The 13,662-nt window shown below is 41.3% G+C and overlaps 1 protein-coding gene across 1 annotated transcript; it reads right to left on the bottom strand.

The window, feature by feature from the left end:
• Nucleotides 1-377: 377 nt before the first annotated feature.
• On the bottom strand, nucleotides 378-12,928 carry timeless (timeless circadian clock). The gene is made up of 30 exons (XM_066671159.1): nucleotides 12,769-12,928; nucleotides 12,003-12,138; nucleotides 11,457-11,610; nucleotides 11,174-11,288; nucleotides 10,364-10,426; nucleotides 10,064-10,165; nucleotides 9,741-9,896; nucleotides 9,240-9,373; nucleotides 8,514-8,601; nucleotides 8,167-8,343; nucleotides 7,763-7,980; nucleotides 7,553-7,656; nucleotides 7,152-7,321; nucleotides 6,858-6,980; nucleotides 6,480-6,631; nucleotides 6,132-6,229; nucleotides 5,824-5,947; nucleotides 5,521-5,722; nucleotides 5,224-5,363; nucleotides 4,726-4,811; nucleotides 4,522-4,645; nucleotides 4,208-4,290; nucleotides 3,836-3,984; nucleotides 3,508-3,730; nucleotides 3,329-3,397; nucleotides 2,597-2,715; nucleotides 1,993-2,245; nucleotides 1,845-1,878; nucleotides 1,554-1,618; nucleotides 378-1,380 (listed from the first exon to the last, which is right to left on the bottom strand). The coding sequence occupies exons 2-30, from the start codon at nucleotides 12,097-12,099 to the stop codon at nucleotides 1,250-1,252; spliced, it is 3,753 nt and encodes a 1,250-aa protein (XP_066527256.1). The 5' UTR covers nucleotides 12,100-12,138; nucleotides 12,769-12,928; the 3' UTR covers nucleotides 378-1,249.
• Nucleotides 12,929-13,662: the final 734 nt, after the last annotated feature.

Below are 13,662 nucleotides of genomic sequence, written 5' to 3'. Positions count from 1 at the left end.
CTTTCACCCATGTCTGCCAAATTAAAAATGAGGTAATGATCATTATTTTACAAATAATTACTCAAATAATAAATGCTCCGACCCACTCACACCACACATATCACTGAGAATGATACACCACCCAAACCATATCATATACTTGCTCTGTGGTGAAGCGTATGTCTGTGGAACCAAGTAAAGTGCACCTGTATGATCAGTGGAGCTGAGAAACCGGTCAATGAGTGTAGAAAGGAAGCAGTGTATTTAGATTAAACAGCATATAGTGGGATTTGTTGTTGTTTATCATTGGACAGTTTAATTCTACTGTAAAATACTAATGAAATCTCTAGTTATTGCTCAACAAACATGAATTTCAAACATGGCTTTATTTTATTAAACTTTATTTAACATACAGAAGCTTAAGCAAAACTCCTTGCTGCTGTGACAGAACAGTCTGTAAAATAGAATACAAAATACTTCATCCATTCTGCAAGAAAACAGATGATTTAAAATTGTATTTTTGCTTGAGCACAGGTGAAATATGCACATGAACAACGAAGTACAAAAATTAACTTTCATAATTCAGAATGAATGTGTGAACTGTGGGCGGCATGGTGGCGCAGCAGGTAGGACCTGGAGGTTGTGGGTTCGAGTCCCGCTCCGGGTAACTGTCCATGAGGAGTTTGGTGTGTTCTCTCTGTGTCTGCGTGGGGTTTCCTCCAGGTGACTCTCTGTGAGGAGTATTGTGTGTTCACCCTGTGTCCGCATGGGTTTCCTCCGGGTGTGCCGGTTTCCTCCCAGAGTCAAAAAAAAAAAAAAAAAAAAAAAAAAAAACACATGTTGGTGGGTGGACTGGCAACTCAAAAGTGTCTGTAGGTGCGAGTGTGTGAGTGAATGTGTGTGTGTCTGTGTTGCCCTGTGAGATCTGGCGCCCCCTCCAGGGTGTATTCCCGCCTTGTGCCCAATGATTCCAGGTAGGCTCTGAACCCACCGTGACCCTGAACTGGATAAAGGTTACAGATAATGAATGAATGAATGAATGAATGTATGAACTGTGGTGCTTGTAAAATGTGTAACAACCTCTTCTTCTCACATGTTTATTTTAAACAGGGCTGTAGTACATAACAGCTGGGATCCTCTGAACCACTATTGGCCATTGCTATTACTGAAAAACATCTGAAGAAGCAGTTTATAGAGCATAGCTGAGGTTTAAAGGCCTGGATGAGATCACTTGTAATAACTACTTTAATCATTTCAAATTCTATAAATCCTAGTCTTCTTCATCCTCTTCATCACTCAGAACCCGCTGCCGTCTGCGTTTCGCTGGAGCAGACTGAGCCTCTTCATCTGAAACTTCACCTGCATCGGCATTTGCGTTCATTCTGGAAGGGGCATCCTCATCTGGAATGGAAAATTTTAAAAACATATTGTGTGTGTTTGGAGATAAACAGTAGTCTATCTGTAGATAATGTGCAAGGAAGGAACTATCCACATAACATGGGATCATAATGTTAGAGATTCTACAGCAAGTGATGAACTCAAGATGCATTGAATGTTTAAATATTGCACTGTACCTCTCTCATCATCACTATCCAGCATACGACTCCTTTTCACAGAGGTTTTACTTCCAACATCAACACTGAGAAACAAACAGTGAGCAGAATTTAAGATCTACTGAAAGCTAGGAATATTCAATACATGTATAATTACAGTGTTACAATCAAAGTGGCAGCATAGTAAGATATCAGACTTCAGGTCAAAACAATGTGCAAGTGTAAGATCCATTAACCATTTATTCTGGTGACCTGTCCTTTCCTTAAATAATCAGAAAAACTCTTGAAGTATGTCTCTTAAGAAGAACTGACCTTTGTGCTTCACTCTCAGAACCCAGCTCCTCAACTGAAGTATCGAGAAACAGAATATGCCACAATTTAATGCAACATACTATAGATTATATCCAACAATTAAAAAGTAATGGCAGTACACACAGAGATAATAATAAAGGAGTCTTACACTTGCTGTGCTCTGCTGAGTGTTTCCTCTGGCGAGCGAGCAGCAGGGCCCTGAGCGCCTCAGCTCTGAGCTCCTGTCTGTCAGATTCTTCACCGTCCGGTTCTGATCGGAGGTTTTCTGACTCTATTTCAGATGTTTCTGTTTCTCTCTGCTCTTCTCCTCCAACCTCACTCTCTTCTGCAGTGTCCAGAGATGCTGCCATGGCCCGCAGTTGATATATGCTCATTGTGGCAGGAATTCTCCAGAAAGACTCCTGGGAATTAAAAAGAAATAAAGAGATAAATATTACATATTTGGAAATAGCTAAACATAAAATAATGATATTGTCTTATATCTAAATAAATAAATAAATAAATAAAAGTACAAATATTTTTCTGTGGTGAATCACCAGACATCAGTGTGGTCCAATAAACGGCTTAAGTTTTATCAGAGTAGGAGTTCGTTCTTTTCAGTGTAGTACTTAGAAACGTGCATTAATCACTCAAGTGTGTTTAATCTGTTCCATTACTTCATTATTTCTGTAAATTACTCCCTATTAATAGCCTTGCACACTGTATTTTGTTTTAAAAAATAAAAGCTTAAAAAAATAAAAATGTTTATTTACCTGTTCGTCTGCTGGGGCCCGAATGCCAACTTTGTGAAGAAGTCTTTGGAAGTTTCTGTTCTCCATGGCATCCTCATTATCCTCCGTCAGAGGCACCAGCGCCACAGGATGAGAGACACCTGAGCAAATAAACAATAACAGTAATACGATATTAATATTATTAATAAAGAATTCAGGGCGGCACGGTGGCGCAGCAGGTAGTGTCGCAGTCACACAGCTCCAGGGGCCTGGAGGTTGTGGGTTCGATTCCCGCTCTGAGTGTGGTGTGTTCTCCCTGTGTCTGTGTGGGTTTCCTCCGGGTGACTGTCTGTGAAGAGTGTGGTGTGTTCTCCCCGTGTCTGCGTGGGTGTGAGTGAATGTGTGTGTGTCTGTGTTGCCCTGTGAAGGACTGGCGCCCCATCCAGGGTGTATTCCCGCCTTGTGCCCAATTATTCCAGGTAGGCTTTGGACCCACCGCGACCCTGAACGGGATAAGGGTTACAGATAATGAATGAATGAAAGAATGAATGAAAGAATGAATGAATGAAAATAGAATTCATATTAGGATGTTATGATCAATTATACATGTAATACTGTGCTTTCATACTGTAACAATTTTATTGATACTACCTCCACCCAATTGCCTTAGAGCCTCTATATAATTGGTGCCCAGTGTGTTTAGTGCTTATATAAAACACTTCAATTATAAACATTCTAGTGTGTTCCAGGGGTATAATCTTTGACTAGACTCACCATCTTCTTCACGATCATCTGCTGCTCTGTTCAGGCAGTTTTGCAGCCACAAGACTGGCCCTGACATGCCTGTCAATACAGTGAGATCCCCGGTGAGTGAATAAATATCACCAACAGAATAAAGGAGACTAACATATTCCAGTTAAACAGGTTCATTTCTCCCATTTTCCACCACCCACCTTCTCGCCGTAAATTCTGAGCCAAAGCTCCAACGCTGACATTCTTATCCACAGCAGATCCACGTTTCCTGCCTTTCTCTTTCTGAACAGCTCTGACCTGTTCCTTTTTCTCTTTTTCATAATCATCTCCACTGTCTTCCAAGTCTTCATCCTCTTCTTCGTCCTGCTCCATGGAATCCTGTCCTGGACCTCTGCTCAGGTCGGCAAAAAAGTCCTCTTCGCTCTGTCGGAAAACAATTAAATCAAGATTTAGAAGAAAGCCTGAGGTAATTTAAAGTAACTACACTTACACAATAACTACAGAATCATTTAGAGTTGTCCTGTGTACCATTCCTACGCTTTTCCCAGGAGCAATGCGCCGTCGCTTCTTGTACAGCTCTCTGCGATCAGACACCAGGCCTAAGCTGAGGATCTTGTCTACCACGCGTGCCCTTGAACGTTTAGCAGTCAGATGCTTTAAAATGTTCCCCAGGATGTCTATGGGAAATAAGCAGAGATGTAAAGTGAAATGTTCAGTGTCTATATTTTATATTAAACACAATTCAAATTCCCTGCTGTCTACAGAAGTTATAAAGTCTCGCCATCTTTGAATACAGTCCACATTTTTAAACTGCAGGTCATCACACAGCTTTGGCCTTGAATTAAATACGGTCTCACACATTTACATTCACCACTTTACTTTACTGATATGCTTTCTTACCATCAGAGTCTTTGTACTCCTCAAATAGCATCTGAAGCTCATGTTCCTGATCTTCTGTCCACAGCACAATGCGGGTCCCTTTCCTTCAGGAATGGAGAAAAGGATGAGGACAAAATGAATCATGGTTTATAAGGAGCAAGATTTATCATTGGTTTATTATATAATTGTATATCATATTTACACATACTTAGTTAGCGCAAAGACCCTTAACACAGGTTTCATTAACAAATGTAATGGTATACAATAAACATTTTTTCCACCTTTTTAAGTAATTTTCAAGTTATGTTGATGACAAAACAATATTCTCTGTTTACCTCTCCTTCTTCAGGTCTTTAACACTGTCCACCAAACCCATAGACACCATCTGAGCCACAACCTGCCGTCTTGTGCGGTTTGTGTTTGTAAGCAGCGGGAGCAGAGTCTCGACAATGTCAGGAACTGAGACATAAAACAGACTGATGAATAGCCATCTTATTATTATTATTTTTTTTAAACATATAAAACAGAATGAAACTCACCTCCAGAGTTTAAGTGCTCTTCATACAACTGTCGGAGCTCCTCCTCTTCTTCAGGAGTCCATGGCACTTTTTTCTTAGCGCCCTCCCTGAAAAAACAGAGGGAAATTTCTAAAAAAAAAAGCATATGCACTTCTTGAATTCAGTTGAAAACAGTGGCGTAGTGAAGTGGTTCTCAACTGATCTAGCATTCAGACCTACATTTGACTATGGTAATTAAGTCAGGAATCACTATCATTGGAGTGTAACCATATCTCATCCAACTACAGAGCCCCAAACTGCTGTTTTGTTTGGGCACTAGTTTGAGCAGAGTGGTGTGGAATTGTTTTTACTCGACACATCCCTATCCATCAGAACTACATCCCACACTGCTTTTTTTAATGCCTGGATGAGATCTCTTGTGTATTACTGCACACTACAGGTGTGATGTTACTCATAAACGTGTGTATGTTCTGCATCACAAGGAAATCACTAGATTAACACACTGACTCTCTCACACACCCATCTTTGCTGTAGCCTTCAGTCATCTCCCTCACAGCACCAACGTTCTTCCAGAAAAGTAGCTCAACAAAAGCCTTCTCGTTGTGTGCAGCGAGAGTAAAGAACCTGCTCACAACAAACTTGGAAAAGGTGACCAGCTCCTGATAAGAAAGATGAAAACATATTATACTTTTTAAAAGCACAGTGAAGAAAATGACATTTAAACAGTTCCCCTAGAGAATGTGTTCTCTGCAGATGTGTTCACTTATTTCCACAGCAGAGGTTTATTCATTAATGGAGTGTGTTTTATTGCGGTACTTTGTAGGCAGCAGCTGCTGGGTCCGAAAGGATCTTATTGAAGAAGTAGAAGACGGAAAGTTGGAAAAGCAGAGCGTCCATCTTCAGGTCCACAGCCACACGGTGCAGCATCTTCACAATGCAGTGGTTTGTGTGCGGTGTGTTTGAGGCGTACGAGCGCAGCAGGAGCAGGTACGGACGAATAATGTTCGGGTTCGCAAACCTGGGACGGAAAGAAAGTCTGGCATGTCACATTCTGCTGTTCAGAAGCTTGGTACATGACATTAGAGAGGTAATGACTGCTTTATGTAATCCTGCACTGACCTCTTAATGAAGTCCAAGAAGTTGAACTCAGTTTCGGACACACGCACAGATTCCAACTCTTCCTCCTCTTCCAGCTCTGGTCCTTCCTCATCCTCATCCACAGCACCCTCTGTTGGAGCAGGTCCTAGAAAATCAGAGGAAAGTTACGTTTTACAGGTAACAAGGTCCTTACGGAAACTTCTCAGTGAATTAACGTTTAAAGATTCATTTTATATCCGCATGCAACTGCATACATCCAAGATAATATCCAGAGTAAAGCCCTGATAAGTCTTGCTTCTTCAGAAATGAGTTTTAAATGGTTCTCTTACTGGGAAGCTCAGCGAAGAGGATCTGCTTCAGAAGCTCCAGCTCTTCTTCCGGCTGCACCTCAACCGAACCAAAGACATCTCCTTCTGGCCACACCTCACTGAGAATGATGCAGGGAAATTTTAACAGGTCAGTCAGAGAGGGTGAGAGACAGCAAATATATCAGAAATAATAGTAAAAGATGTGATGTACACTGGCCATGAAAAGAATCATGGATCTTACTGCAGTTTATCCTTTGAAACCATTGGTTATATTTATCTTCTACTTATCAGAATGCCTTCTTTTGCATCGAAAGGAGGTTTCTTCCAGAAAAATACCTAGTAATCTGTGCAGTGCTATATTATACACACCGTGCAGCTCGCAGTAAACCCAGTGCCTCAGGTCCTGTTCGAGCGAGCAGTGCGTCCTGAATTCGAATCATGGCTTCAGTCCTCTGTTCTGTGACAGGAATCTCAGAAGCTGCATCAAATGGCACAGCGCTCTCAGTCAGAACCTCAGACAACTGCACCAAACAAGAACAGACTTTACAAGTCGTGTCATCGTTTTGTAGTCTGTGTCAGGACCATATCAGTGTGTTTCAGGGTCTAAGCTGCATTTCTAAAATGTATGGGATTTTCAATTTAAAAAATTAAAGCATACGCAGCTGTTCCAAACCCAACACTAGATTTACCTTAACAGCACACACAACATTAGGAGAAAAGAGACATATTCAGAGTTTCATGAGTAACCTGAAAGCCGATAGCTGTAAGTTCTTCTGACACAATTTTCCAAGTCTCTTCCATAATTTCAGGTGTGTTCTCCAGCTGAGAGCTGAGCTGCTTTCTCCCCTTTGACCGTTTTACTTTCTTCTTCTAAAAGGTGAGGAAAACAGAAGGTATTCCTGGTCATTTAAAAGAATTAAACTAATTAAAATTACTACAGGTTATATATTAGTGTTCACTTGCTGAAAAACAACCAAAACTAATATCCGACTTTGCCGATTATTCCCATTAATTTCCCTCTAAACTCCACGCCGGTCTCACCTGAACAAGGAGATGCTTGCGTCCCTTACAGAATCGCTCCAGCATCCGCAGGAACAGGTGAGTGGACTCCACCAGGTCACGCAGAAACGAACGAGGCTGCATTCGCTCGTCAAACTTTCGCAGGAGAGTGAGGAAAATCTCCCTGTACTCCATCAAGTAGAAGATATTACCTGCAAGAGAAACCCCTCAGAGTTTAGCCTTAGTCTGTTCACAACTTGGTCAAATCCAAACTGTTTACATTATTCAAGAGAGATTTAATCACGTGAACCTTATATCATGCCAGTTTTTCACGTACAGAGCTTCTGGAACATGTTGGGGGTTTGTGGAAGGTTTAAGACTAAAACAGAACTAATGTATTTAATTAAATCGGCACCACGTTCAAATATGATGACGTTTCTCACTCTTGATAACGCTGGCACTCTGACGAATGTTTTCATCCTTCGACCGATCCATTTCATTCACAGTCAGCAGCAGCTCCTGATAGGCTTTTAAGGCCAAATGCATCCTGAGAGATTTGGAGAAAAGAAAATAATATATTTAAGTAACTACAATGCCGTTTAATAGACTGGTTTATGTTGTAGATTTCTTTAAGTTGCAGCATTTGTAAAGACCTGCGAGACCAAGATGTGGCCTCCTTTTTGTCAGTGAGCATCATCTCATAGTAGTTTGTGACGTTCTTCTCAATGAAGTGGAAGGTGCGGACTGAGAGGGTTTCGGAGACTAGATCGGGTTTGCAGCCGTTTCCTCTGTTAAAGGCCATGAAGAAGCTCAGAGCCCACATGTAATACGTCTCATCGTGCTGCTGCGCATGCTCACGGATCAGAGACTCCTAAAATGTATAAAACGGGAGCAAAAAAGGAAAACGAGTAAAAGTAAGAGACATTTTCAAGCCTTATGTCGGTTCCTTTCAGAGTAAATAATTGTGTGAACAGCGCAACAATAGTTGCCATTCCATGCCAGTGCTAAAAACAACCCTAAATCAAAAGTGTGTGTAGACTCTTGCAGTGTTTCTGACCTTGACGAGGTACATGAGGCGGTTGTAGCAGTTTTCAAGGAAGTCGACGCAGAACTCTCTCAGGAACAGTCGCACGTTCAGAACTGAGCGCCGGCGAGACTCAGAGTCCTTTGCCATCTGCTTCCGCTTCGGCACTCGCCTCACAGCCTTCCCAGCATCATGAGAGTAGTTCTTAAACTAAAAACAAAGACAAAAAGACCCTACAGTTAGGAATAGAAATTTCAGAAATAAACTGAGAAATAACATGTCCCTTATTTAAACTACAGATGTTCAATTTGTGAGAAAAAAAACAGCTTTAAAACAGTAAAAAGGAGGAGTATGACTGAGAGTCATTTAAATTAACTCACATTATGGAGGCCTTGGTGAAAAATCACATCATTTTCACCGATGGACTTCAATCCCTGGACGACATACGAGCCTCGAAACCGAGAGTGTCTGCTCGAGAAAAAGAGCAAGAGAATAATTCAGAATTTAGTAAAAAGTTATCATTGGTAGAAAAATCTAAATCGTTCAAAATGCTCCCCCTTGTGGTCAGGCACAAAAAACCCCCCACAAAGAATCCAAAGAGTGATTCAGTGGCTGTCTGCTCAGTGTATGATTTATCACACAAACTCACAAGCCTTAAATGTATTACAAACTGGAAAAGAGAAAGGAAATTACATCCTTAACATTGACATACTTCATTGGAAGGCGTTTAAAAACAGTGATACTATGGGTTAGTATATTTTAAAAAATCCTGCAAGTTCTTGTCTAAAAAATGACATAAAACACTTTACAGAAAGAAAATTACAATACATTTTAATGTACTTTGTATTTAATATGACTCCGTACATGACCCAACAACAGTTAAAGTGTTCCCTCTTGATTTCAGCTTGACCTCAAAAAACTCACACTATGAACTTTTGTTTATTCAGTTTATTATGTTCCTTTTTATGCCTGCAACACACACCCACACACCCACACACCCACACACCCACACACCCACACACCCACACACCCACACACCCACACACCCACACACCCACACACACACACACACACACACACACACACACACACACACACACACACACCTGGTTCCTCTCTGCAAGACTCTGCTTCGTTTCTCTGCCAGTTCTTTTTGTCTGAGAGCCTCCAGTTCATCAGTATCTTTCCGTTTCTCCTGCACGGAGCGGGACTGTCCAGCACTCACCAGCAGCTCAGGAGACTACAGAGAGAAAAAAAAGGTCATAGAGAGGACACAGTGCAACTTACAGAGTCTAATTTAAAACATAAAATCTCCCAATAAAATCAACAACAGTGATAGGGAACCTCATAATGGCGCTTTAAAGAATAATTACGGCAAAATATTTAGTAGAAGCAACGTTCACTTTACTCCAAATGAAGTCAATCAACTGAGAGACGTTTGGTGTGTGGCAATAAACACTTATTTAACCTCGCAGTGCAGTTATGACACAGAAGGCCTAAAGCATTACTCACTGGCTTCAAACTGCCGTGTGCAGGACTACATTTTCAGATTGCTATTGTTGTGAATATGAGAGGAACAATCGACTACTTTAAACCTGTACACAGACCTGATCTCTGAACATGAGTGAGATGACCTCCAACACATGCATGCTCCACTGCTGCTCACTCTGAGCGCTCGCCAGGAACTTCAGCAGGTCATCCATCCCACTCATGTGGATGGCCCACAGCAGCTTATCATGAACGCTCGCATCATCGTCCACATTCTTTAAACGTAAATAAAACATGAAACAGAAATTAGTAATCACCCTGATGCACAACATACACAGGTATGAACCTAGACGGTACGTTGTTATTGATTTACGAAGGCCACGATAAAAAAGGAAGAGGAGGTAAAGATCTGGAAATTTCTAAATAGTCGGTTAAGTCTAACCTTTTCCTCATAGGGGTCCGCAGGGACATGCAGCACGTTTCTGACCAGCAACAGGATTCTCTCGATCAGAAGGTTATCCTCCTCCTGCCTCTGCTCCCAATCCTTAAAGGAAAAACATGCAGGCATGATGTACAACAGTATACTCAAATATAAATGCATACCTGTGAAGTATTTTTAAATTAAAAGACTATACCATTCTGATCAGCCTGGTAATGGCTGCAAGACTAAAAACTGAGTAAAGATACAGTCTCCAAAATGTAGTTATCAGATGTATTTAATCATGTATTCCATGGCACTCACCAGTTGCAGGAGGTTGTAAAGAGTCTCACTCAACACTGTAAACACTTTCTCACAGGCAAAAGCCTAGAAAAATAAAAACATGCGTGTTATTTACCTCTGATATATTACAGACAACGGCCGGTTAGCTCAGTTGGTTAGAGCGTGGTGCTAATAATGGGGTTCGAGCCCCGTACGGGCCACTTTGTCTTGGGCAGCACGGTGGCGCAGCAGGTAGTGTTGCAGTCACACAGCTCCAGGGGCCTGGAGGTTGTGGGTTTGATTCCCGCTCCGGGTGACTGTCTGTGAGGAGTGTGGTGTGTTCTCCCTGTGTCCGCGTGGGTTTCCTCCGGGTGACTGTCTGTGAGGAGTTGGTGTGTTCTTCCTGTGTCCGCGTGGGTTTCCTCCGGGTGACTGTCTGTGAGGAGTTGGTGTGTTCTCCCTGTGTCCACATGGGTTTCCTCCGGGTGACTGTCTGTGAGGAGTTGGTGTGTTCTCCCTGTGTCCACATGGGTTTCCTCCGGGTGACTGTCTGTGAGGAGTTGGTGTGTTCTCCCTGTGTCTGCATGGGTTTCCTCCCACAGTCCAAAAACACACGTTGGTAGGTGGATTGACGACTCAAAAAGTGTCCGAGTGTGTGAGCGAATGTGTGTGTGTCTATGTCGCCCTGTGAAGGACTGGCGCCCCATTCAGGGTGTATTCCTGCCTTATGCCAAATGATTCCAGGTAGGCTCTGGACCCACCGCGACCCTGAACTGGATAAGCACTTACAGATAATGAATGAAAATGAATGAATATTACAGACACTGTGTGCTGAGACTGTTCACTGCTCACCTCTTTATACGCCTGCAGATAGGACACAATCTGGAGAAAATGATGGCGGAAAGCTGGGTCATCTGGGATTTTTCCAAAACAGAGAAGTGCTGGCTGGGTCAGGTTGACCATGAGCCTGAAAATCATTTTCAAAAAAAATGTATATAAGCAGGTTATATTCAAATGTATAAGCTAACAGCCCTATGCAATTTGATGTCGCATTTCCCAATACCACTCCCCAAGCACGGGTGCACAACTGCGATTTGTCAAAGATGTAAACAGCAAATACTCTCTCCAAACAGACCTGATACATGCGTCAAAGAGAGGTTTGTCCTGTCCATGCTGAGTTATGATGGGTAAGAGGTCATTCTGAAGAATCTGTCCAGCTCCCAGCTGTTGTCTGATGTCCCTCGTGTCGTCTTCATGTCTCAGGTATCGGATCAAGTCTTTTACACTCTCTGAAAGGGTCACACACCTTGCAGTCAAAATACACTCCACAGTATACGTTTGAGAGTTTTGTGTTGGACATCTGCACCATGCTACAGAGGTCACGTATCATCTTGAAGATCAGTTTGATTGGTCACAAAGTAGCACACCATAAATTGTGCGTCTGAGCCTTCTAGTAAAAGCTGATATATATATATAAGTCTTTCCAGTCTCACAATATTCATTTTTAAGTGGTGGCAGGTAATCTGCATATGGAAAGACAACAATTTAATGGCAAGTTTGGCATCCTACACTGAGCACTCAAGAAAGTGGATGTGATGGTCTCCTTGGCCTGCTGCTTCGGTGAAAGAAAACAATTCAATTAAATTTGCAGCACTTAAATATTTCCTTAAATTCAACTCACCGAGACAGTCTGGTTCTTTGTGGTAGGTTTCACCCTCCAAGTAGCCGAGGGCACTGCAAGTGGCCAGCAACTCACAATTCATCATGAATAAGTCCATACACTGCCAAGCGTCTTACAAGAATGAAACTGCCTCTGTCTTTATAGAATAAGATTTTACAAAATAGTTAAAAAATTAAATTAGACAAAGTGAAAACAATGGTCAGTTTTACTATTTCCAAGTGTATGATTAAAAGACAGATATATTATGAACTATACAGTGTGCCATAGTCATCCTCATCCTTGGACACCAGTGTGTGGTAAAACCAAAGCAGTGAGAAAGTCGAAGACCTGAAGGTTATGCAACTGTCTCACTGTCAAACCTATAATGCGGCTATAGTTAACCTACTTTCCCAGGAGGGAGGGGAGGACTTAACCGTGTCCATACTACACACAAACGTAAGGCCACATCAACAAAAACAGTAAGCCTAAAACACTTTGGTTTGCCAGATTTTAACCTTATAACGTTTTAAACTCCTATGAAAAGCACGGACATCGTACAGACAGGGAAAATTCAACTGATATTTTATCAGTTCCTGTACAAAGACGTAAATAAAAGCAATGAGAGTGGTTTAAATACAGCATTTTCCTTGGAGACTGTGCTATCTTACGTCATATATCTAAGTACCTAGTTGTACATAACAACTAACTGTTAGGTAAAAAGAAAAACGTAAAAGTAAAACAGGAGTTTCAAGGGAAAGTACAGCTACTAAAACAATTTACAGCTTACCAGAGACATACAGCAACAAATTTGAACTCTATAATCAATAAAGGTCTCAATCTAACGTCTATCACCGAGGCATTTCTCCGGTTTAAAGGAGAAATGTTAATGTTTTAACCTAGTATTTACTTCATTGCTACACTCCACTCTGCAGGCAAACTCCACTGGCGCCAAAATTTTACTTCCACACTCGAGAACGAATCGATTCGTCCAAACTGAATCTTTTTAAGGAACTCAGTCGAACCGATTCACAAATTAATCCTGATCTTAAATATTTAAACTACAATAATGTGTTTTATGTCCCTTGTGTCAAACTAATCAATTACGTTTTATGTTTTATTAAAATGAACATTGTGTTATTGTGAAGTATATTTTGCCTTATTACATATATAGAATTAACCGTATCATCAATGAGTTGGACGTTCAAATCGTTGAAATGAACCATTATAAACGATCGGCTCAGTGAACTGAATCAATCGTTCCCTCGCTGACGTAAGAGTCGTCTTTCTTAAAGGGGTCACACACGTTAATATTCAAGACTAATGTACCATTTTATAGTCTTTTTTTTCAGATGTTCATTAACATCATTTCAGCATTAATTGTTTCAAATGAAAAGGGTTCCAAGTGGATAGAAGCCGTTGACCTTAATTTAATGGTGTCGTTTGTTTTGTGGAGTGTCGTGAACTCCTTTTTTTTCGATTTTCAGACGTTTTTAATAAGGGAAATAATGTAAGTCGTGGGGTAAACTCGTTTGTGTTCTTTTGTCTCTTGTCAGACTTCGTGTCAGTATGGAGCCTGCTTTATATTCGACAGCTCCTTATTAGATTTGTCCGTTCCACCTTAAATATTGTTGGTACTCTGCACCATTTAAGGTGGAACGGAAAATTAAAACACGAAGCTTAA

Source organism: Hoplias malabaricus, chromosome 5 (assembly GCF_029633855.1).
Source record: "Hoplias malabaricus isolate fHopMal1 chromosome 5, fHopMal1.hap1, whole genome shotgun sequence".
In the NCBI taxonomy this organism is placed as follows: domain Eukaryota; kingdom Metazoa; phylum Chordata; class Actinopteri; order Characiformes; family Erythrinidae; genus Hoplias; species Hoplias malabaricus.
The sequence above is the reverse complement of the archived record's forward strand: the minus strand, read 5'-3'. Positions and strand labels throughout refer to the sequence as shown.